The 23222-nt window shown below is 44.6% G+C and overlaps 1 protein-coding gene across 3 annotated transcripts in view; it reads right to left on the bottom strand.

The window, feature by feature from the left end:
* The window catches only part of FAM120A (family with sequence similarity 120 member A), a 114177-nt gene that overhangs the window by 45990 nt on the left and 44965 nt on the right, over positions 1-23222 (bottom strand). For 2 of the 3 annotated variants that reach the window (XM_054500474.1, XM_054500476.2), the window contains exons 4-7: positions 22487-22615; positions 21205-21301; positions 4384-4484; positions 3882-4168 (exon numbers count right to left, since the gene is read on the bottom strand). In XM_054500474.1, the coding sequence (XP_054356449.1) occupies positions 3882-4168; positions 4384-4484; positions 21205-21301; positions 22487-22615 (614 nt within the window). The remainder of the gene's footprint in view (positions 1-3881; positions 4169-4383; positions 4485-21204; positions 21302-22486; positions 22616-23222) is intronic. The other variant, XM_054500475.1, reaches the window with a different exon arrangement.

The raw sequence follows: 23222 nt of genomic DNA, 5'->3' as shown, positions 1-23222 counted from the left end.
AATCCCAGCACTTTCGGCAGAGGTAGGAGGATTGCTTGAGGCCAGGAGTTTGAAACCAGCCTGGGCAACACAGCAAGACCCCATAACTACAAATAATACAGGTTAGCTGGGTGTGGTGGAACATGTCTTTCGTCTCAGGTGGAACATGCTAAGGTGTGAGGATCACCTGAGCCCAGGAGTTTGAGGCTGCAGTGAGTTATGATGGTGCCACTGCACACCAGCCTGGGTGAAACAGCAAGACCCGGTCCCTAAAAAAATAATAATAATAATTTTAGAAAACCACTTACCTTTTTAATTCATAGGAAGCTTTTTTCTTTTTTTGTTGTCTCTTTTTTTTATGTAACAATCCCCATCACCCATCACTACCACCCTTTAAAAGAGTGCCACTGATTTACTGTTGGGGAAACTAGGCCATTTATTCTGCAGGGTGTCCCACATTATTCCTTCCTTGTGGTATCACTGAACGTACACTACAGAAGACAGGAGAAGTTAGGGTTGGACTATGAGAGGCAGAGCATAGCAGGTGGGGGCACACCTTGCTATGCATCTAGAAGGCCAATCGTCTCCGCTATTTTACAGTCTAGAAATTATAAATGTTTCTGGCCAGGCACGGTGGGTCACGCCTGTAATCCCAGCACTTTGGGAGGCCGAGGTGGCAGGATCACCTGAGGTCAAGAGTTTGAGAACAGCCTGGCCAACATGGTGAAACCTCATCTCTACTAAAAATACAAAAAATTAGGTGGACATGGTAGTAGGCAACTGTAATCCTAGCTAGTCGGGAGGCTGAGGCAGGAGAATCACTTGAACCTGGGAGGCAGAGGTTGCAGTGAGCCAAGATCATGCCATTGCACTCCAGCCTGGCCAACAAGAGCAAAATTCCATCTCAAAAAAATTTAAAAATATATACATATATATAAACATTTCTACTGTCAATATATTTTAAGACCAGAGTTTTGGAGTTCAACTGTTTCCACCAGCTGAATGGTCTGACTGTCCGGAGACCCACTGTCCCGAGGGCAAATGGCATCAAGGTGGGAGTAAACTCACCTCCAAAGAAACACCAGGGTCTCTCCAGCCTAAGGTCATGCTAAGCACACTCTGGATCAGGAGTGTCTAATCTTTTGGCATCCCTGGGCCACATTGGAAGAAGAAGAATTGTCTTGGGCCCCATATAAAATAGACTAACAATAGCTAATGAGCTTTAAAAAAAAAAATCAGAAAAAAAACTCAATGTTTTAAGAAAGTTTATGAATTTGTGTTGGGCCTCCATCTTGCGCTGCGTGCGGCCCGTGGGCCATGGGATGAACAAGTTTGCTCTAGATGTTTCCCGTGGCACTTAGAACACATCCAGCTGTGCACGGCTCAGCCCTGCTGGTCCTCACACCACAGGCCATCAGCTGGCTCGCTTCTTTCTCCCAGTCTTCCTGCCCTCCTTTGCTCTAGTGTTCCCAGTTCCCCGCTCCTCACTCTCAGCACGTCTTCTTCACGCACTCGTCAGGGCTTCTATGTTCACTGCTTACATACTCTCCTCCAGAATGCAAGCTCTGCACACAGACCTCATCACTCCTGTCCTCTGCCCTGTTCACTGGTAAATAAATGCCCAAGTATTTCTTCCTAAGAGAATGAATAATTTCTGTTCCCTTAGGGCCATCCTGAAAAAGCAACATAGGTCCCGGGGTCCTCATTCAATTCTAAACCAAAGGTTAAAAAAGTAGTGACTTTTTTTTGTAAACTATAAAAGCAATTCTTTGTTCTCTTATGCACAGCCTAAGGGGCACATTATACACTGCAGATACAACCAATTCAACACACTAGAACCCTTGCTGAAAATTATGAACATTGTCCCTACTTGGCACACGCATCATACCCCTGCACCTGCCACAAGCAAAGGATGCCCGTGATCAAGGGTTTGACCCCAAGTTGAATGCTAGTTTCTGACCCCAAAGCCTTCAGGAACAAGCACCCTTGTCTCCTCTGCCTTCATTCATCTCAAGTCTAACATGTCTGTCTCTTCCTTATTATAGGGTGTACCCTGCCTTCTTCATGGCACTTCATACCATAAGGATGGCAAAACACAAGACTCCGAGCAGGTCAAATTCCAGTGGCAGAAACAAGATGCATCTCCAGAAAACAGTAAAGATGCCATACCGGGGATAAAGACAATAAGCACTTGGAGAGGTCAGAGGGAGGTCAGATGCCCAGAGCTCCAAAGAGCTGACCAGAACCTTCACAGACAGGTAGGAGCTGCATACCCAGAAAAGACAGGACATGCTCAGGAAGTCCTACTCACTCCAAGTTCAGCTTATCCTAACAAAGACAACTTGCCAAATTAGATGGGCAACTCACATTCTTCTCAATCCCTCCCCACCGGAGGAACAAGCACCTCAAATGAAACATGCCCCAGTCACCACCCACGTCCCCAAGTCAGCACCTTGACCTGGTTTCCACATCTCCATCACTAGCACGGAACTCTTGTTGGGGTCATAAAGCTTACTTCTTTTTGCTTTTTGTCTTACTTCTTACCTATGTTTCATAGTTTAGAAAGAACATTTCTTACTAAGACAAAAACTGTATTGTACAGACACTTTGACCTTGCTGACATGAGTCACGTTTTACAACAAAATGCACATGCCTTAGAATTCAGGCGCATAAGGGCTTCCAAGACCATCTAGCAGTTGTTCTCAAACTTCAGTGTGCTAAAGACTGACTGAGGTGCTTATTTAAAATGCAAATTTGGGGGCCCAACCAGAGATTCTGATTCAATGGGTACTCAATATATTATCTTGCTAGAGGTTAATTTAAAAGTTTGAATATTCAATTACAACTCTTTACTTCATTTTAGAGTCTTGGCATTGCATATACTGCAAATAAACATTTATTAATTTTATACTTCTCTGCACATACAGCAAATCAACATTTATTAATGTTATACTTCTCTGCTATAAACAGGGTATGCATCCCTGGATGGCAGAGAGTCCTTCAGTAAGCTCTGCCCTGGGTCAACAGACATTTATTCCCATTTCACAGATGGACAGAGGACAGAGAGGAAAGATCATCTGCTTCAGGTGACACACAAGGTAAGAACTGGCATGGAAACTGACACCTATGTCTCTTACATTTCCTACATCAGAAACAGATGTAACATCAACCAGCCCTGGTTATCTACGCTGTAAAGTAGAGTTCACACCAAGGAAAAGGAGACACTGACTTAAAGGAAAGAAATATTCTTTCCCTGTTTTTTTGTTTTAAACATAAGACAGTTTAAAGAAAGGGGGGAGTGCAAATTAAAGATTTCCTCGATCAAATTTTAACCAACTATGTATTTGTGAACCCATTTATTCAGGGACACACAGTGTTTAAAATACTCCTCTAAGGAAACAATTCCAGCCTGGGTCTAGGCAGCTTTCTAGGGTTTTGCTTGGGCAAACAGTGTTATTTCCAAAGTGTCCTGTGACCTGCTGAGTTTAGGAGGAGAGGAAATTCAGAGCTCCCTTGATCCAGGAGCCAGGAGATTAACGTTTCAGGGGTCGGCAGGGGGTTGCTGTGGTGGGTGTGAGTGGCACCACACCGGACAAATGCCCCCATGTTTTGGTCATCACACAAACCAGTTCTTGTCAAATTCCTCCCCAGAAAGTTTCCTGTGGCTCCAGGTCATGGGGCTGGGATGGTGCAGATTTTAAATCATGGAAACTTCAAGAACGTACCTACTCTTCCTCTCTCCTCTCTGTCCAAGGAGCCCCCATCTGAGTACAGACTGACCATCACCCACCTGCAATAAACTACATCTCTGAGCAAAACACCAGCTGGGCTGGCAGGTCAGAAGGCAGCTTCCCCAGGTCACTACCCGCCAGGAAGCACCCAGCGACCCGCGCACCACTCACTTTGTCGCCCCTCCGCTGCCCTCGTCGTTGTCGGAAGATGACGATGTAGAGGAGCCAGGAAAGTAGGCGGAATCCACGTGGTTGGGGCTGCCGCTCTGGGCCGGGTTGATGGGTGAGGACCGCTCATACAGCGGCGTGTGCTTCCCTTCGTGAGGAATGTTGCTGTAGCTGTTCTGCTCCGTCAGATTCTTCCCGCTCGTGTCCAAAGTGAGAGGTGCTGGCTCAGAGAGGCTGTACGGGTATGGACCCTGGCCCGGGGCGCCCCCTGGGCTGGGCACCTGTGGGGCCTGAAGCGAAGGGCACAGGTCACGCGCACGTGGCCAGCAGGACCCGACTCAGGCCCAGGCTGACGTTTCCTGGCTCATTTTTATTTCAATAAACACTGGCATCTATTTCACACATCAATTCAAGAGGTTAGGAACTTATTTTAGCATTCGCTGAAATTCAATGCATGCACCGTGTCTGAGACCCACCACCCGACCCAACGCAGGGAAGGCCTTACCACGGGCTTTGCTTGCAGAGAGGTCTGCGGAATGTTGAGCATCTGAGGAGGGACATGCGGCGGCACCATCCCAGGCATTCCAAACGGACCGGGTCTGGCTGCTTCACCAACACAGAAAGAAAAGAATCACACAGCTGTGAACAGAATGCGTTTTCCAGGGCATCCTGGGGGCCAGCCCATGGCGCCAGGGATCACACCCTCACCTGGCTCAGACATCGACACCACCATGGGTCCCACTTCTCAGAAATCATTACAAATTGCCATTTCACAGTAAGGAAAACTTAATTTTAGGATGCTCGATTTGATGGACTGGGGCTGGGATTCTAACTTTCCAGATTTCTCAGTGAACTTGCCATAGTGGTTCTGCTCTCCTGCACTTCCTGAGGGCCTCGGCTGTCCCTCTGCCTGCAACTCGGTGGGGATTCTCTGTAACTCAGTCTCCCCGCTCAGGGCTGCTCCTAGCCTGAGGTCTCCGTGAAACCAGAAGCCCTGGCAGGCATGAAAGGAACAAAGTCGGACCAAACAGTTTCCTTTACCTTTGTCAAGCAAGAGGACTTTTCTATTGAAAGTACATTGCAACTACCATTAGGTTCTCAGCTAACTAGTGAGTTTTTAAATATAAAAGGAATTGCTTTTCATTGTTCAGCAATTAGGTTACACATTTTAACACATATATAGGATGAGTAATTTGCGATTCTGTGTTCTCTTAAAACATAATTTCATAAACCTGCCTGATGTGTGCTGCCATGTGCTAGTCATCAATTCCCATGCTACCTTGCAAAAATGAAGAAATCTGTGGAGGGACTGAAAGCCACATAGAGGAATGGCTGAAGCAGGACAGCAGGACATGGAACTGGGCCAGCCCGAAGCTGGGACAGAAGGCAGGGGCTGGAAGCCTCCACACTCAACTTCTGGCCTCGCGGGGTCTAACTAAGGACAGGAAGAAAGCTCAGGGGCCACGTCAGCCAACAGAAGTGAACGAGTGAGTAGATGGTGCCCATAAAGGGCTGTTGCAGAGACAGCACAAGACCCACAGTAACAAGGACTGACTGGGGCCCAAATGATATGCAGGAAACAGGAGGACATGGGACATGGACCCCTAGGAGCTGCACTCCCTCTCAGAACACTTAGGTGCTGAGCGCCTATGATGTGTCAAGCTGAGGACTGGGCCTGGGGATGAAAGGAGCCCTGAGGCGGTTTAAGTAAGATGCACACTGCTGAAGACACAGAGAAAATAGAAAACCTGTGTGAGACACAACAGATCCACCAGGGGCTTGCACGGCTGCACCATCTCTTCCTTGGGTTTGTTTTAAATGTGGAAGAAAACCAAGCCCAGAGCTTGCTGACTCCAATTTCCCTCTTTAAGCAGTAGATATGCTTCTACAACCTCTTCATCTGAACACCAGGTGATATGGTTAGGCTGCACGTCCCCACCCAAATCTCATCTTGAATTATAATCCCCATAATCCCCACGTGTCTAGGCAGAGACTAGGTGGAGTTAATTGGATCATAGGGGCAGTTTCTCCCATGCTCTTCTAATGATAGTGAATGAGTTCTCACAAGATCTGATGGTTGTATAAGGGGCTCTTCCCCCTTCACTCGGCACTTCTTACTGCTGCCTTGTGAAGAAAGTGCCTTGCTTCCCCTTCAACTTCTGCCATGATGCTAAGTTTCCTGAGGCCTCCCCAGCCATGCTGAACTGTGAGTCAATTAAACCTCTTTCCTTTATAAATTATCCAGTCTCAGGCAGTTCTTTATAGCAGTATGAAACCAGAGGAAAACACCAGGCAAGGGGAACACAACCCACGAACCACCACCTCTCACACTGCCTACTGCCAATATAGGTAAGGACAGAAACATTCCCCAAACCTTCACTCTCGTTCTCTGAAAAGCAAACGTCCATGGCTGCATTCGCAAGAGGCTCCCCTAAGCCAACACTGGGCGTGGTGAGACCAGGAGTGCAAACGCTGTCCTTGGTCCGGCGTCCTGAGAGCCAAGCATGGCCAACAGACGCTGGGAGTGAAGCACAGATCATTGTTGACTCCCCGCAGAGAACGACCAGGAATCTTACAGACTACAATTTGTCTGAGGTTCCTGCCTTCCACAGGCCTTCAGCTCGCAAGCTTTAAAACACCATAGCGCTTTGATCCTGGCTCGCACCAAGAAAAAACCTTGGCAGAGCTTCCACCTTTGTACCAAACAAAAACAACTGCAGTATGAGAAGCTGGGAATAATGAGACTGCCATGTGTGTAGTCACAGACACCTCACACTTGCACACAACAGGCACATAGACACACGTGCACACAACACATTCCCAACTGACCAATAAGTCCACAAGTCCGTGCCTCTAAGGGATGTGTGTGCACGATCAAGTGCTCACTCACACACAGGCGTAGATACAGAAGTGCACACAAACACACCCCACACGTGCATGCATGGCACACACACACACGCATGGCACAGACAATACAAGGAGCTGTTCCTAAAACAGTATGTTGGCTAGATCTGCACCTCCACGTGTACGATCAAAGTCGCTATTATTTTAAAAAACTGTTCACAAGTGATTCTGATAGGCAGGTTTGGTCCAAAGAATATTATAAAATCTATTCAAGCTCTAACCATATAATTTAAATCAATGTAAAATGTCTAGTGTATAGTATCTTGTGGCTGACCTCACTTACCTAACTTTGGAATAATACAAATGTAAGGCTAGACTCACGTAGCACCTGCATTCAAGTGAAGATGATCGTTTTTGTTTTTTGATTTTTGGCCATTTCATCCTAAAACCTTCCTTGAAAGCACAAACTTTCCTTTAAAGCAAACAAACAAACTACATTACAGCATAAAACCAAATAATTCCAAGGAAAGAATATTTTCTAAAATCACATTCCAATCACTGACCTCAAATAATCCTCTGTGAATCCACAGAGCAAGTCACTATTCTATTAAAGCAGTCCAATAAGTGAATTAATTTGTATGCATTTTCTGAAGGCTGCAGAAGTGCCTCCTAAACCAGGGTCTGCCTCTGCAGATTCAGGCCTTCACCTATATCGGTTCTTGTTCTCCATGTCTAAGTGCAGCTGAGCAGAACCACTGTGTGTCTTCTCTACGACAAGAGGCATCTTTCTCAGAAGGGACACGGGGCTCCAGAGTAGAGATCACACCACCAGTTTCTCACTCTCTTCCTTTCACACTTACTAGAGAGGTGGGCTTTCAGTAAAAAAAATACGCAGACTGAAGACAAAAAGCAAAAGAAGAAAAAAAGGCCAAAACAGTTTACTATATTTCAAAATATTTCATAACTTTAAAAATAGTTTTTAAATAGTAAGAAGTTCTTTCAGAATGAAAAGAGACATGCACTGCAATCCCTCGGCTGTATGATCTTGACTTGTTACAGCTCAGTTACCTACTTCCTCAAAGGACTCACTTACACCTATATGCAGCTGTGTGGCGTTTGCTCTGAATTAAAATACGGTAAAATTCTTTAAAGAAATGGTGTTAAACTGGAACCTCTTCTTAGAACTACAGTCGGCCTTACCCCAGTCCCCATTCCTAGCCCAACCTAACAAATGTTCCTCTATTACTTGGCATATGATCCTGAAATGTTAAACAAAACAAAGAGTAACAAAGTTAAGTCTTAAAAAACAAAAACAAACAAACAAAAAAACTGGCCTGGCTCAGTGGCTCATGCCTGTAATCCCAGCACTTTGGGAGGCCAAGGCGGGCGAATCACTTGAGGTCAGGAGTTCAAGATCAGCCTGACCAACATGGCGAAAGCCCGTCTCTACTAAAAATAAAAAAATTAGCCAGGCATGGTGGTGGGCACCTATAACCCCAGCTACTCGGGAGGCAGAGGCTGAAAATCACTTGAACCCTGGAGGCAGAGGCTGTAGTCAGCAGAGATCGTGCCACTGCACTCTGGCCTGGGTGACAGAGTGAGACTCCATCTCATAAATAAATAAATAAACGGGCAGACATTGTATGATTTTCAAGTATCACCCAAAAAATATAGCTTTGAAGATGTCGAGTCCAAGATTAAATAAATCAATATAATCCCTACCACCTTTAATTTTCATCGCTTGCAAACATAGACAAGGCAAAACTTTCCAACCATTTTAAGCATGTACAAACGGACATGTTTACTAAATCTCAATAGTCTACAGAAGATAAAAAGGTGTAGAAAGGAAACTGTCATGTGACCTGTTCCCGTTACACTACAGATCCAGTATCCAGAGAGGCAGGTGGGGCCTTGGAGCACAGTGGGAGGGCGCGGCGTCTGGCCGTCCTGTAGGGAGAGGAGGCCCCGCAGAGCCGGTCTGGCTGGCTGAGCCTGGACTGAGACCAGGTGCAATGTCAGTGCCCAGGGAGGCAAAGGATGGAGGAGCAACTCCCAAGAGCTAAGAGCCTGGGAGCAGCTGATGCCAGCCCAAAGCCGGGGTGCTGGCCAGACCCCAAGGGAAGAGCCAGAGGCCGGTGCCCAGAAGAGAAGGCCTGGTGACAGAAGGAGGCAAAACCTGAGGAACGATCAGCTTGAAGAAGGCTAAGTGCAAGGCCCATGAGAAGTAAGATTATGAACAGGCACATCCTGTGTGGCACGTGAAAGAATTCGGAACAGCGGGAAAAATAAAACCACGGAAGCAAATTTCAAGTCAACAGAAATAAGAACTTTCTAAGAACAAGAGCAGTTCAACAATGAAAAGGGTTGCTTTACTGACTGCTGGACTGCTCATACAAGAACATTCTACAGCAGGGAGCTGGGCTGAACTTCTATAAACATTCCTCACTCTCCAAATCCTTTCCATCCCTGAATGTGGATAGTGAGAGGGTAGACATCATGAGATACGGCATCATTCGAATCCACCCGGTGCCCGAGTCTCAAGTAGCAAGTTTTATCTAAATGTATTCAGTTCCTGGGTTTAATTAATCAGTTTGAACAGAATACTTGTACTGACTAAGCAAAGTTCAAGAAGGCAGAATAGGAACATTACACCTCATCAAGGCTGGTTACGGTGGCTCATGCCTACAATCCCAACACTGGGAGGCTGAGGCAGTTCAGACCAGGCCAGGCAACACATCAAGACCCTGTTTCTACACACACTCATAAAAGCAACACACACACACAAAAAAAAATCCCAAATCCCATTTAGCCACCGAAATGTGTTTTATAAGTCTATGATGAAATAAGATAAATTAGTTTCTGTCCATTTGTGGATTTTGGAAAAGCATAACCTGAAAGAAAACTTTACCAGGTCTCTATTTTGAAGTCACTGGTAAACTGAACTGACATTCCTCAATTGTAACCAAATATTGAAACGCCATTAACAAATACAACATTAATAAACCTAAATGCATCCACTTTGGGAAGACACATGCTGCAGTCTTTTAAATAAGACAATAGCTCAAAGGAGGGTGTAGGTTCTTCCAAAACATTCAATTTTTAAGTTCAAAATAAAAATGACCTTCCAAAACAGCCACATGATCAGGCAGCCTGTGTCACTTCCTACTTCACACTAACTACCACAAACCCACTGAAAATGGAGCGAAAGGTCGCAGAGCAGATGCTGAAAGCAAAGCCCCCAGCACCAGCAGGAGAATCCAATTTTCTACTTGGGAATTCTGGACCGGAAGGGCAAGAGGAGTGGCCTTTCTACTCAATGGGAATGCCCTGACTTCCCTCTGGTGCCCTTTATTCTGTCAGCCTCCGGGACTTAACACCAATGTCATCTGCATTAGCTTTAAAGATAAAAACTCATCAAGATGAACTAGGATGCATCTCAAAAAGACCAAGTGCAGAATAGTAAGCACGATACAGCATTTAATTTAAAATTAATGTATTAATTATTCCATATGTATAAGGTGAGAAAATATAAAAACATGTTCAAGGGGGCTGTACATGACTTTTAGAAAAGCCTGAAGCATCTCTTTTTTATAAAAGACTGATCTGAAGCACAGGTTACCATTTGTGTAACCTGAAGTAGGTACGCCACCACTCATTCTACTGTTCCTTCTATTCTTTGTTAACAGTTTTTCATCAAGACAACAAAACTTTAGTAAAAATCTAAGAAAGGGCAAGTCTAGTAAGCAAAGCTATAGGACAAAGTGAGGATTTAATATAACATTTTTAAGGAATATCAAATTTTTAAGGTTATTAGTAAAATACAGCAATAGTATAATATTGAATACCTCATGAAAATAAAATTTTTTAAAAAATCATTATAGTAGCAAAAAACTAAACACGTTCTTGACAATGACAGCAGGGACATGGCTAAATTATATGGCACCTCCACATTGCAGAGTCTGGAGAAAATAAGAAAGTCATCACCAGCTTCTATAATGGGCCCCACTTACGGGTCATAGCCCCCAGGCTTGGTCAGTCCCAACCCCCGAGGCCATCCATGCTCCCTGCTGAGCCCACTCCTCTGCAGGAGGCCCCAGGCACTCCACTTCTGCCCTGACCACAACAGGACAGGAGGGCCACCGGGTGGGTCCAGGTGGGTCCAGCCATCCAGCTGTCAGCCAGGCATGGCCTGGGGCAGTGTGGGCCACCATGTGGTCTCTTTCACATTTCCACTCTTTCTGTCCTAGAGGACCTGCCTCTATCCTTTGGCCCTTTTGCTAGAGCACTCAGTTGACTCAGGTAGGTTACACTAGAGATTTCTCACCAGAGCCTACAGTGGGCTCTGTTCAGACCTCCAGGGTCTGAGTGGCATGCCACTGAGTTCCCTGGAGGCTGAACACCTTTTCTCTGCAGCTTAGGATCAGTCATCTGGCATTTAAAATCATTCTTTACATATTGTCTTTTCAACTTCCAAGTGGGATATTTTCTCATGTTCTCAGATTCTGGGGGATATGTTATTGGAGAGAGAGCGTGTGTATTTTCAAAATAACTGTTAACACTATCTATTGAGCAATGTGACACAGAAATCGGGGCTGTGGTGACACATATGAAGTAGGGCTGTTTATTCTATGGAAAAGTCGGGGAGCAGCAGGACACACAGACCTCATGCAGCACAGGAGCCCCTCTCAGTCAGGATGGAGTGATGCCCAACAGCAAAGCAGGGGCAGGATCCCCATGGCCAGAGCCCAGAACACCAGCTCCAGGACCAACCCGGCTTCTCCCTCAGGTCCGTCACAAATAACTTTCACAACATGAATTCCCTCTCCTGGGCAGGTTGCCTGAGCTGGAGGTAGCAGTGCCCACCCCAGACCACTCAGCCTGCTGTCTCCTAGGTCTGCATCCAGGTCAGTCACTGGGTGTTGCAGGAAGGTGATCCCTCAGACACAGTCTGGTCTGGTAGAATGTGACCAGCCTTGGGGACCTGTCAGGGCACAGGCTGACCACAGGCTCCTGTCCCAATGAAACACCCCACGGGGCCCTTCCCAAGCACCTGGCAACCGCTACACCCAGAGGTCACTGTGTTGCTGTGACCAGGACCAGGTTGCTCATCACTGTGTAGCATCTGTTCTTTGCTTAGTGCAGATTAGCACCTTTTTCAACATGGTCCTATTTGCAAATTTCTTCTCTGACATGCAGCAGTCTGGCTGCTCTACACATCTGCCCTCAGTCTACTCACTCTGTGACCTCCCCATGCTGCTTAGTGGAGGCTAGACTTTCAAAAGGCCAGGTAGCAGGAGGCTGTCTGCTATGAGAGATCAAGCTCCTCTACCTTCACTGCAAAACCACATGTGCAACAAAACCACTCCTTTCTGTATCTTTAACCCCTCTCTCTCAGTAGTCATCATCCCCATAACAACTTCAACCTGCTCAATTCTCCCCTGCATTTCAAAGCCCCACCCCTTTATGGAAATGACTGGAGAGAGGCGTGGTGCTTGCCACCCATCCTATCCTCTTCTATGAATTTCTATACTGAGGAAGAAGGAAAGCTAAAAATGACTTTTCCTAGGATCCACTGCCTCTTGTTGAGGGCCAACCAATTGTACATACACAAGGTTTGGGAGCTCCAAATTCAGCCGAAGCCTGCCCTGAGTGGTCCTACTGACACTCCATCTATCAGGCGGCGCCCTCATCTTGCCCAACCTCTCAAAACTCAGCGCTGCTAACAACTGTGCACAGGGTATCTCCCCTGGCCTTGCTGCGCCCCTCCTTCTGTGCATCCACCTCCTGCATCTGGCCCCAGGGGCACCATCTCTTTATCCTCCACTTCCACCACCATGGCTCCTCTCAGCATTACCAGCAAAGCTGCAACCCATGACTCCAGCCTAGCTCCTCACTCTGCTTTCACCTGTGCATTCTAATGCCCATTTCCCATCTCCACCGGGATCCTAGAAGGCGCCTCAACATTCGTGTCCAAAACCATCCTCCAAATCTGCTCTTCCTCCAATCTTCTTTATCTCATTAATGGCATCCTCACCTGAGCTGCTCAAGCCAAAACTCTGGGAGCCATTTCCCCCGAATTCTTTTCATTGAGCTTCTATAATCAAGCATCAATATCTACTATCTACTTATTCTATCTCCCAAAAACCTGTGAAATCCACCCAGCACTCCTGCCTCCCACAGAGGAGAAGTTGCCCCAGGGACTGCAACCATGCCTTGCCTCAATACTGAAAGAGTTTCCCACTCCTTTCCCTACACCTGCCCTTGCCCACCCCGATCCCCTCTGCACACTGAGGCCCGAGCAATCCAAATGCACACCTCAGCACACCACTCCAAGATTAAAACTCTTTCATGAGGATATTTCTTTAACCTGGAAAAGGTAGAGGAGATAGTGCTAAGGGTTAAGATGACAAGACATCAGACTCCCCCTTAAGATCAAGGGCTAGACAAGAACAGTCACCATCGCACCTTCTATTAAAAATCGTGCCCTGGCCAGGTGCGGTAGCTCACATCTGTCCATTTGTGGACAGCACTTTGGGAGGCCGAGGTGGGCAGATCATGAGGTCAGGAGTTCCAGATCAGCCTGGCTAACATGGTGAAACCCCGTCTCTACTAAAAATACAAAAATTAGCCGGGCGTGGTGGCAGGCACCTGTAACCCCAGCTACTCGGGAGGCTGAGGCAGGAGAATTGCTTGAACCTAGGAGGTGGAGGTTGCAGTGAGCTGAGATTGTATCACTGTACTCCAGTCTGGGCGACAGAGCGAGACTCCATCTTGAAAACAAAAAAAAAAAAAAAGAAGAAAAAAAAAATCATGCCCTAAGTCACAGCTGGCTCAATGGATCACGAAGGTCAAAAAGATACTAGAGAAGACACAATCAGCCAAAGCAAGATACAAATAAACTATGAAAATTAATAAGAACTGAGCAAAGTTAAGATAAAATCAACTTACAGTATTAATTTGAAAATATAAGACACACATAGAAATAGCACCCAAAAATAAATACCTAGCAATATCTCTAACAAAAGATGTTATGAATGCTTAACGAAGAAAATTCAAGTTTATGGAAAGATATTCAAGACAATTCAAATCAATAGAGAAATGTAACATTTTCTTTAGTACACTCAATAATAAAGATTTTATTCTTTCCAAATTGATCTACAGAGTTGGTGTAATTCCAATCAAAATCTCCACAAGGATCATAAAATGTACATAAAAGTGAAAAGGATCAAGAACAGTCTCGACCTCTTGCAGAAATATTCCATGGGCAGATTTGCCCAATCAGACATCAAGTATTATTATAAGGCTATGGCAACTAGAACAGCATAATCCTGTGGCATGAAGATAATCAGAAATTCAACAGAACTGAGCCCAGAAACAGACCCACACACGGAGACACTCAACATGTCAGAAGAGGATAGCGTTCTCAGTGGACAATACTAAGGCAACAGGTTCTCCACAAGGTGAACAAGAAACTGAATTCCCTCACTCAAACCATAAACAAAATTCAGTGCCAGGTAGTATCAAAGGGCAAAATCATAAATAAAACTTTTAGAAGACAAAATGTTTATCACCTCAGGCTAGGGAGGAATTCTTCCTTTACGTTTTATTTTTCTCCTTCTCATGTAACACTTTAAAACAAACACAAGAAAAAAGGGAACTGTATGATAAGCCACATGTATCTATCAACCACCCTCAAAATTAACCAGCACACGGCCTATTGCGTGTCATCTGCACTTCCACCCTTCTTTGCCCACTACTGCATTATTGTGAAGCAAATCTCAGACATGACATCATTTCATCCATAAATACAGGATAGGACTTAAAGGTACAAATGATAAAGGGAAAAATTCATGTATTTGACATTAAGAACTCTGACATCAAAGCACATCATGAAGACAGAAAAATGCAAGCCACAGATTGGAAGATTATTATTTGCAGTCCATTTATCTGACTAGCATCCAACATATATATTAAGTATCCCTATGAATAAGCAAAAAGAAAAACAACCCAACAGAAACACAAGCGAACAGGCTGGGCGCGATGGCTCATGCCTGTAATCCCAGCATTTCGGGAGGCCGAGGCGGGTGGATCACGAGGTCAGGAGATTGAGACCATCTTGGCTAGCATGGTGAAACCCTGTCTCTACTAAAAATACAAAAAATTAGCCGGGCGTGGTGGCGAGTGCCTGTAGTCCCAGCTACTCAGGAGGCTGAGGCAGGAGAATGGCGTGAACCTGGGAGGCGGAGCTTGCAGTGAGCCCAGATTGCGCCACTGCACTCCAGCCTGGGCGAAAGAGCAAGACTCCGTCTCAAAAAAAAAAGAAAAAAAGAAACACAAGTGAACAACATGAACAAGCATTTTACAATAGAGCAAACCCTACTGGCCCATAAACATAAAGATTCTCAACCTCATTAGTAATCAGGGAAATGCAAACTGAAACCTTTACAGGATATAGTTTCATAATCACTAGACCAAAAAATAATAAAACGTGGAGCAACAAGAGGGTTCTTTCACTTCTGCCAGGAGAATAAATAGGTGTATCCGTGTCCGGCAGCAGCAGAGGCTTGAACAGGGTCCTACCCTGGAGGTTCCCTGGAATTCCACTCCTGGGCACATCAGGTCACATGAAACAATGTTCACAAATGCACTATCCATCATGGCAAGCAGCTGGAAACAGTCCATTTTCCATCAACAGTAGAATGGACAAATATATATTAATACAATGGAATGCTGCACAGCATTAAAAAATGAACTATGCCAACATGAATGAAACCCAATAATATAAATATTAAGAAGGCAAGTCAGAGGAGTACATGCTATATGATTTTATTTCATAACAAACAAAATGAAACTATTTAGTATCCAGACATACAGACACGATAAAATTATACAGAGAAGCACAGAATAACTAATACAAAATTGAGGGTGGTACAGAGTCGAGGAATGCAACCAGGAAAGACATACGAGAGGGCTAAGATATTAGTAATGTTCTAAGACTAACACATTGTAGTATGATAGTTACAAAATCATGTTTTTTACAGGTAAAAATTATTCCATGAGCTTTCATGTTCTAAGAGTAAAGTCTAAACCAAGGTGGTGCCTGGCAACTGCACTGCCACTCTCAGCATCACCTGACCACTCTCCCCGCTTTCTGTGCTTCAGCCACATTCTTATTTTTCTTCTTCACTATGTCCTCCTACCTCAGGACCTCTCACATGCCACCTCCCCTGCATGGAATACACTTCCTCCCATATTGGCACCTTGCTAGATGCCTACTGAACCCCCAAACCCCACTCAACAATAATCTAATCAATCAGAATCAGCCATTTTAATCGTAGATTGATTCAATCAGGTTGGTCTTCCTTGAGGTTCCTGTTCTCTTTTCTGCAGGATTCTCTGGTGTTCACTTCCCCACTATACATTCATCTGCAGGGGCAACGGTAACTCCTCTCTTATTTACCACACCATTCAGCACCCAGCACACTGCCTGTCATGAAATGCACAAATCAACGAGCTCTTTACTTTAAAATATATATATATATACTTTTTTTTGGAACAGTTTCAAGGTTACAAAAATCTTGAGCAGAGTACACACTTCGCATTGGTGTGACACATTTGTTCCAACCAATGAGCCAAACCTGGCTACATTATGATTACTAATGCCCACAGCTGACATTAGGGTTCACTCTTGGTGCTGTACATATTCTGGATATGAATAGATGTATAATGCCATGTATCCACCATTACAGTATCATACAGAATAGTTTCACTGCCCCAAAAATCTGCCTAATCATCCCTTCCTCCCCACAACCTCCGGCAACCCTTGATCTTTTTCCTGCCTCCATACTTTTGGCCTTTTCCAGATGTCCTATAGTTGGAATCGCACAATATGCAGCCTTTTCTGATTGGCTTCTTTCACTTAGTAATATGTACTTATGTTCCTCTGCATCTTTTCATGGCTTGATAGCTCATTGCTTTTTAGTGCTGATTATTTCATTGCTTAGATATACCAAACTTTATTTCCCTATTGACCTACTGAAGACATCTTGGTAGCCTCCAAGGGTTGGCTATTATGAGTAAAGTTGCTTTAAATATCTGTGTGCAGGTTTCTGCATAGACATAAGTTTTCAACTCCTTTGGGCAAACACCAACAAGCATGACTTGGGAATTTTGTAAATATCTGCGAAGCTGTCTTCCAAAGTCACTGTACCATTTTTGCAATCCCATTAGCAACACAATCTATTGCTACCCATCCTCACCAGCGTTTAGTGTTGTTGGTGTTTTCTATGTTAATCATTCTAACAAATGTGTAATTAAAATGTGTAGTAGGAGCTCATTTACTTTTCACTAAGGAAGGCCAATGACACAGTGGATACTTCTTCAGCCTCAATTTCACCTACACACAGGATCTGTGCCCACAGATTCCACATCCACAGATCTGAGGTGAGACCTCAGTGTTAGTTGTGTTGTTACTTTAGTAAATTCCACCAATGATTTTGAAGCAACTGGTTTAACCAGGGAACTAAATATTTTGAAATCTCAACTATCACATATCTTATTTGTGCTTGCATTTAGATTGGTGATTTCCTGGTGAGCTATAGCAGATTTTACATGCTGTGACAGAAAGAACAAATCACAACCATTTCCAGATAGGCAGGTCCTTGCTTAGTAATTATGACATAGTGAATGCTTAAAAATAAGTATGCATCTCACCACCACTTATTTTCAAAATCATCTCAAAATACATGATTTCTGGGGGACTATATTGCAAGTGTGTGTATGTGTGTGTGTGTGTGTGTGTGTGTGTGTGTCCTCCTAAGAACTCTACACTACCCAATAACTGTTTAGAGATCTGAGGTATTTTTCTCAATACTGCAGATAGATTTACAGGCTTACAAAGAAAGGCACAGAGGATGAGCTGTGGTTCCTAAAAGCCAGGCCAACTGGTACCTAGCTAGGAACATTCCTTTTTAAAAAATATAAATTCCTAAGGCCCAATTAAGATGCTGAAATAGCAGTTTTGAGGTGGAATCTAAAATTCCAGCCAAGTTTAGAAACCTCTGGTTAGATCAACTCGCCCCATGTTTTTCCCCTACAGCCATGCTCTCTAAGCTTATGATTACCCTAAAATTTCTTCAAAACTCTACACATATTCCAATTTCTGAATGATTAATAAGATAAATTCTAATATAACAAGAAACTAACATCCCCACATTGGTTGTTCAAAATTCTGAATTATTTTCCTGTAGAATAATATAATGGACTGTGGTTGGATTCTATGACAGATCACCAAAGACCACTTAGGACCTATCTACTACTTATAAAAATATTTCTATGGAATATACATCATGGGTTCTAACTTCGGGTGCCAGAAAGGGTCCCACCGACTCCATGTTGTTCCTTCTAGACTTTCAACTTAGGTTCTAGTCTTCGTCCTGTTGGTTTCACTGGTAGGATCCCAGTAGTATGCAGGGGTAAAAATCAATGACAGCTAATATAATTTATGTTTCCTCAGAGTTACCAGAAAAAAACTAAAGTTATTTTTACAAGAATCCACTTCTGCTAGTTCCAAATTGTGTGTATGCAGCTTGAAACAAAACGTCCTTCCCAGTCTTGCCTGAAGCCTCTCTCCAGGCTTGTCTCCTGTCATTCCAGACTGCCTACCCATCATCTTAAAAGTCTACACCGCCCAAACTTCCTGCCGGGCTGTCATTCTGTGCCTGTAATTTTGTTAGTCCCTCCGCATACAACCCTCACTTCTGCAACAGCCAGAAGCATCAGGGAATGCTGCACAGAAGGATTTACAGGCAGTTCATGCCTACCCTAAGCTGCCTGAAACTATCACCCCAAACATCCCAAACTCCACCAGTTACTTTCCTGTTCTCCATAAACCACCGAGTAGTGAAAATGAAAGTGAAACTAAATTCTGAGTAAACTTCATCTCTAAAATACTTACCTAAAATCTTAATAATTTGATAAGAACACAAAAGCACTTGACAGAACGTATTTTTAAGATATTCAAACTTAACTCACCTTGCCTATTCAAAACATCTTCATAATTATCATGAGCCCAGATCAATGCCAAATGTTAAGTGTGCTGCCTTTCTCTATACTTATCTTCCTAATTTTCTCCTAAGTAGATTTTCTAGTCCCAAGTACACTCTAAGGACTTTCTAAACTACACCTGCCATACAGATTGTCCCACAGGAGCACAATGTCAGTGAAACACAGGAGACTGCTGGCCCCACCTCTGAGCGCTCCTTCAGGCTCCTCACTGCTCATTCCAATGCCCAATCATTCAGTGCCTGTTGAGGCCATTCTGCCAATGAGAAGAATAATGACAGTATCTACTATTAGACAGTATCTGTTATTCTTATAGGCAGAATTACCTAAAAGGGCATTGAATGATTGAACAAGTACTTCACTAAAGCACCTTACATACGCCTTCTCTTTTAATATTCACATAATGACCCCATTCTATAAAATAGGGAGCTCGAGGTCAGGAGGCAGTAGGCCACAGGTGGCAATGTTCATGCTCCCCATCATTCCCACAAGCAATTATTAGACATCTTCTGTGTGCAGGGTATACAGTAGACACACTGCGATCTGGTCCCATAATGCCTCACCTTAACTGATGAAACAGTATACAGCCAGTCTCCCTCCTGCTGATGCTCTGTGCCCCCTTTTCCAAAAATAATCCTAAAACACATCTCATCACTTCACTCTCTTGATTTAAAAACCAAGTGGATCAATTCATTCAGTCAAATATTTATCCACTGGGGATATAAAAGTAAAGGTGACTAATAGGCCCTCATTACCCTAGACTTTACATTGTGGGGAGTGACGGGGAAGGGGTGGTGGTGGTGAAAAATAGAAGCCAAGGAGTGTGCAGAGATTTAAAGCTAGGCAGGCCTTGGAGAACACGACAGCCTGGATCTCACAAATCAGAAGGGCACAAACACAAGCTGGTCAGAGAAAGGAGCCCTCCAGGCACAAAAGCTGGCCCAGAGGCCCAGGGCAGAAGCTAGCTCGGTTCATGCAAGGCAAAAAAGGAGGCTGCGCTTAGGAGTGAGGAGCCAGCAGTCTCAGATGATGGGGAGGAAGCAAGCTAAGCAGTTGGGAATTTATTCCAAGTGTGATGGGAAGCCAATGGGGAATTCTAAGCATGGGAGTAGCACAGTCCAATTGCCATTTTTAAACATTACTTTGGCTGCTGGGAAGAAAATGGATTGCAGGGGAGCAAGAGAGCAGCCAAGAGCCCCACTGGGAGGCTGCTGCCATTTACTGACCTCGCAGTGGAGATTCAGCCACTCCATGCCCATCTCCAGGTTACAAGCCCTACCTCCTTTATTACAGGGCATCGGCACAGGCCGTGTTTCCCTGTCTACCACCCAGCCACATACATAGGCAGCCAAAGCCAGTACCATGTCTCTGATCTCCAATGCCCAGTTCCTAGCATACAGCAGACACTATGCTTGAATAAATGAAGGGTGCAGCTCTTACGGCCACTTTCAATCTTGGAATTAGTCTTCTCAAATAAATAAAAAGTCTCCTTCCAGTAAGAGTCTCTTGAACATGCAATCATTCTTTTGTTAACTTAGATGAAGCAAACAACACAATTTAAACGAGAGTTGGGTCTATTTCTCATACTTCTACTTACAGTTTAGTGCTTTATAACTTCCACAAGACATTCAATATGAAGCAGGCTTCAGGCTAACAGCTTATAAATATTTTTATTTCCCAATTTCAAATCTCTGAATTAACTTTTGGTCTTTTGCAGGCTGAACGTGGTGGCTCATGCCTGTAATCCCAGCATTTTGGGAGGCTGAGATGGGCGGATCGCTTGAGGCTAGGAGTTCGAGACCAGTCTGGCCAACATGGTGAAACCCCATCTCTACTAAAAATACAAAAATTAGCTGGGCGTGGTGGCGCATGCCTGTAATCCCAGCTACTCAGGAGGCTGGGGCACAAAAATCACTTGAGCCTGGGAGGTAGAGGTTGCAGTGAGCCAAGATCACGCTACTGCACTCTAGCCTGGGCGACAGTGCAAGACTCTGCTCAACAACAAAAAAGAATTAAAAAAAAAAAAAAAGGCAGGGGTCAAGAAAAGAGAGACTACAAATACACTGCATTTATGAAATCACTTGCAGTTCTGGAGGCCCTTCTATGTCCTCAGGCAATTCTGTATTTAGAAGCGGATATCTCAGAGCTGCCAAGACGTCAACATCCCCTCGACCTGCTGCCTCATCTGCACAATGCCCTCTGATTCTTCTTCATTCTACGAAGGCTGTTAAGTTCTCTTCTTCCTCAATATTTTCAGGGATTGCTATTGAGTCTGCCCAGGAAGTCTGGCTATACTTACTGGCATAACTACAGAAAATCATGTTTCAAAAACATAAACCTACAAGATTATATGGTGAATATTTAAACCTATTTGGATTATCATATGGTCAATATTGATCACAGGCTTTTATTTACTTACCTAAGTAATGTGGTGGATGAAATGACATAGGCTTACTAGTCGCTGAATAATATCCAATTGCTCTCTTAAATCGAATAACTTTGTCATCTGTTCTAGACTGAAATAAAGGCAGGAAAACCTTCATAAATTAGTGTGCCACTGGTCATGTGTATCACAATGTTTTTTACAATTCAGCACATGTATAATATTCTACAGCTTTTCAAGTTAGAGAAGAATTTTGAATGACATTAAAACTTTCAGGGAAAATCAATAGATTACTACAAAAGAATCAAACCAAACGTGAATTCTTTTGAAGCAATGTAGTCACAAGAGCAGAACTCCAAAGTGGTAGTCAGGGCCCTGGGTTCTAGCTCTAGGACTTCCCTGACTTCCACTCTGCTTGGTCTCTGGTCCTGCCCAGAGAGGAATCTCAAGCCATCTGTACCAAGGGAACGGATGGCAGTGACAGACTGGGGATGTTCCTGCCCAGGGTTTCAGCTCTCTCTTTTTCTTCTGAGATGGAGTTTCGCTCTTTCGCCCAGGCTGGAGTGCGGTGGCGTGATCTCCGCTCACTGCAGCCTCTGCCTTACGGTTTCAAGCGATTCTCCTGCCTCAGCATCCCGAGTAGCTGGCATTACAGGCTCCCACCACCACGCCTGGCTAATTTTTGTATTTTTAGTAGAGACAGGGTTTCACCATGTTGGCCAGGCTAGTCTCAAACTCCTGACCTCGTGATCCGCCCGCCTCGGCCTCCCAGAGTACTGGGATTACAGGCGTGAGCCACTGTGCCTGGCTGCGTTTCAGCTCTCTAGAGACACAGCAGGAGTTTCACAGAGCCTTGCCTATTCTACTGATGCCAACTTGTTGGCACACCTACTTCCCCAAAAAAGAAGAAAATCCCTGACCATCACCTGAAGAAAACAGACAAATCAGAGATTTATAATGCCATATGACTGACTTGATACAGTTCATGTTCTGAAAACTCTGAAATACAGATCCTATTAAGATCGAGAACTTATGAGCAGGAGACCTCACCAACTGTCTAACTGCATCTCCCTCCTTTTATTCAGCCTGGAAAAGCTGGCTGAAGCGGCTGAGACTTCCTGGCTGGCAGGGAACATGACCAGGCTACCTCAGCCTCTGGCCTTGCAACCTGCAGCTTTCTTCCAGTGGCCTGAGCAAGAGCTCTCAGACCCATCCAGTCAGCTTGCACCCTCAAGTCCCCTTCTTCCAAACCTGGCCACACCACTATGCAAAGTCGTATCCCATGAATCTGTTGTTTTTGTTTTTGTTTTTGTTTTACCTGTGAATGCTGGAAAACATCTTTAGCTATGGCATCCAAGTCAGAGGTGTCCTGAATGTTGCGTACATAGTCAGCAACGGCTTTGATCACTACGTCGCAAGGTGGCAAGACCAGCTGGTGGGCCCGGACCTGAGAAAACAAACGCAAGTGTCAACAGTGGATGGTGAGCAACCAGAACCAGGCTAATCTGAATGCAGGAGCCAGAAATTCAACAAGGAGCTACCATCTAAGATCTTATCAGTGCCTGATGATTGTCCACCTGTGAGATCTTGGCCCTAAGACTTTCCTAAGCCGTTCACATTCTGAAGCTCAACAACGGGATTTTCCTTCCAGTGGATGAAATACAACTCAGCTGCTTAAACTGTGTTGGGTGAAAAGAGCATCTGACAGCCTTCCACCACTTCTGAGAAGTCCAAGACTTGTTTGCGATTAATTCCAAGGCCAGGACCTGCACCCATAACAAGCGAAGCACAAAGCAGCCCAGAGAGAAGGCCTGGAGCCACCATTCGCTCCCTTTCTTTCTACACCAACCAAGATGAAGGCCTGCACAAGTAGGATCTTTAGATTAGAGCCCAGGACTCCCTGAAACTGTAAGCAGAAATGCAGTTACCAAGTCCTTGAATCCACCTTCAAAGGCCAACTTCAGCTCTAACTGGAGAAAAATGGTATCACTGCCTGTTGAGGGGGCATGTTTGAGGAAAGTGACAAAGAATATCAAATAAAGCGTAGGAACATC

This window comes from Pongo pygmaeus, chromosome 13 (genome assembly GCF_028885625.2).
Source record: "Pongo pygmaeus isolate AG05252 chromosome 13, NHGRI_mPonPyg2-v2.0_pri, whole genome shotgun sequence".
In the NCBI taxonomy this organism is placed as follows: Eukaryota; Metazoa; Chordata; class Mammalia; order Primates; family Hominidae; genus Pongo; species Pongo pygmaeus.
This window is presented reverse-complemented; position numbering and strand designations above follow the sequence as displayed.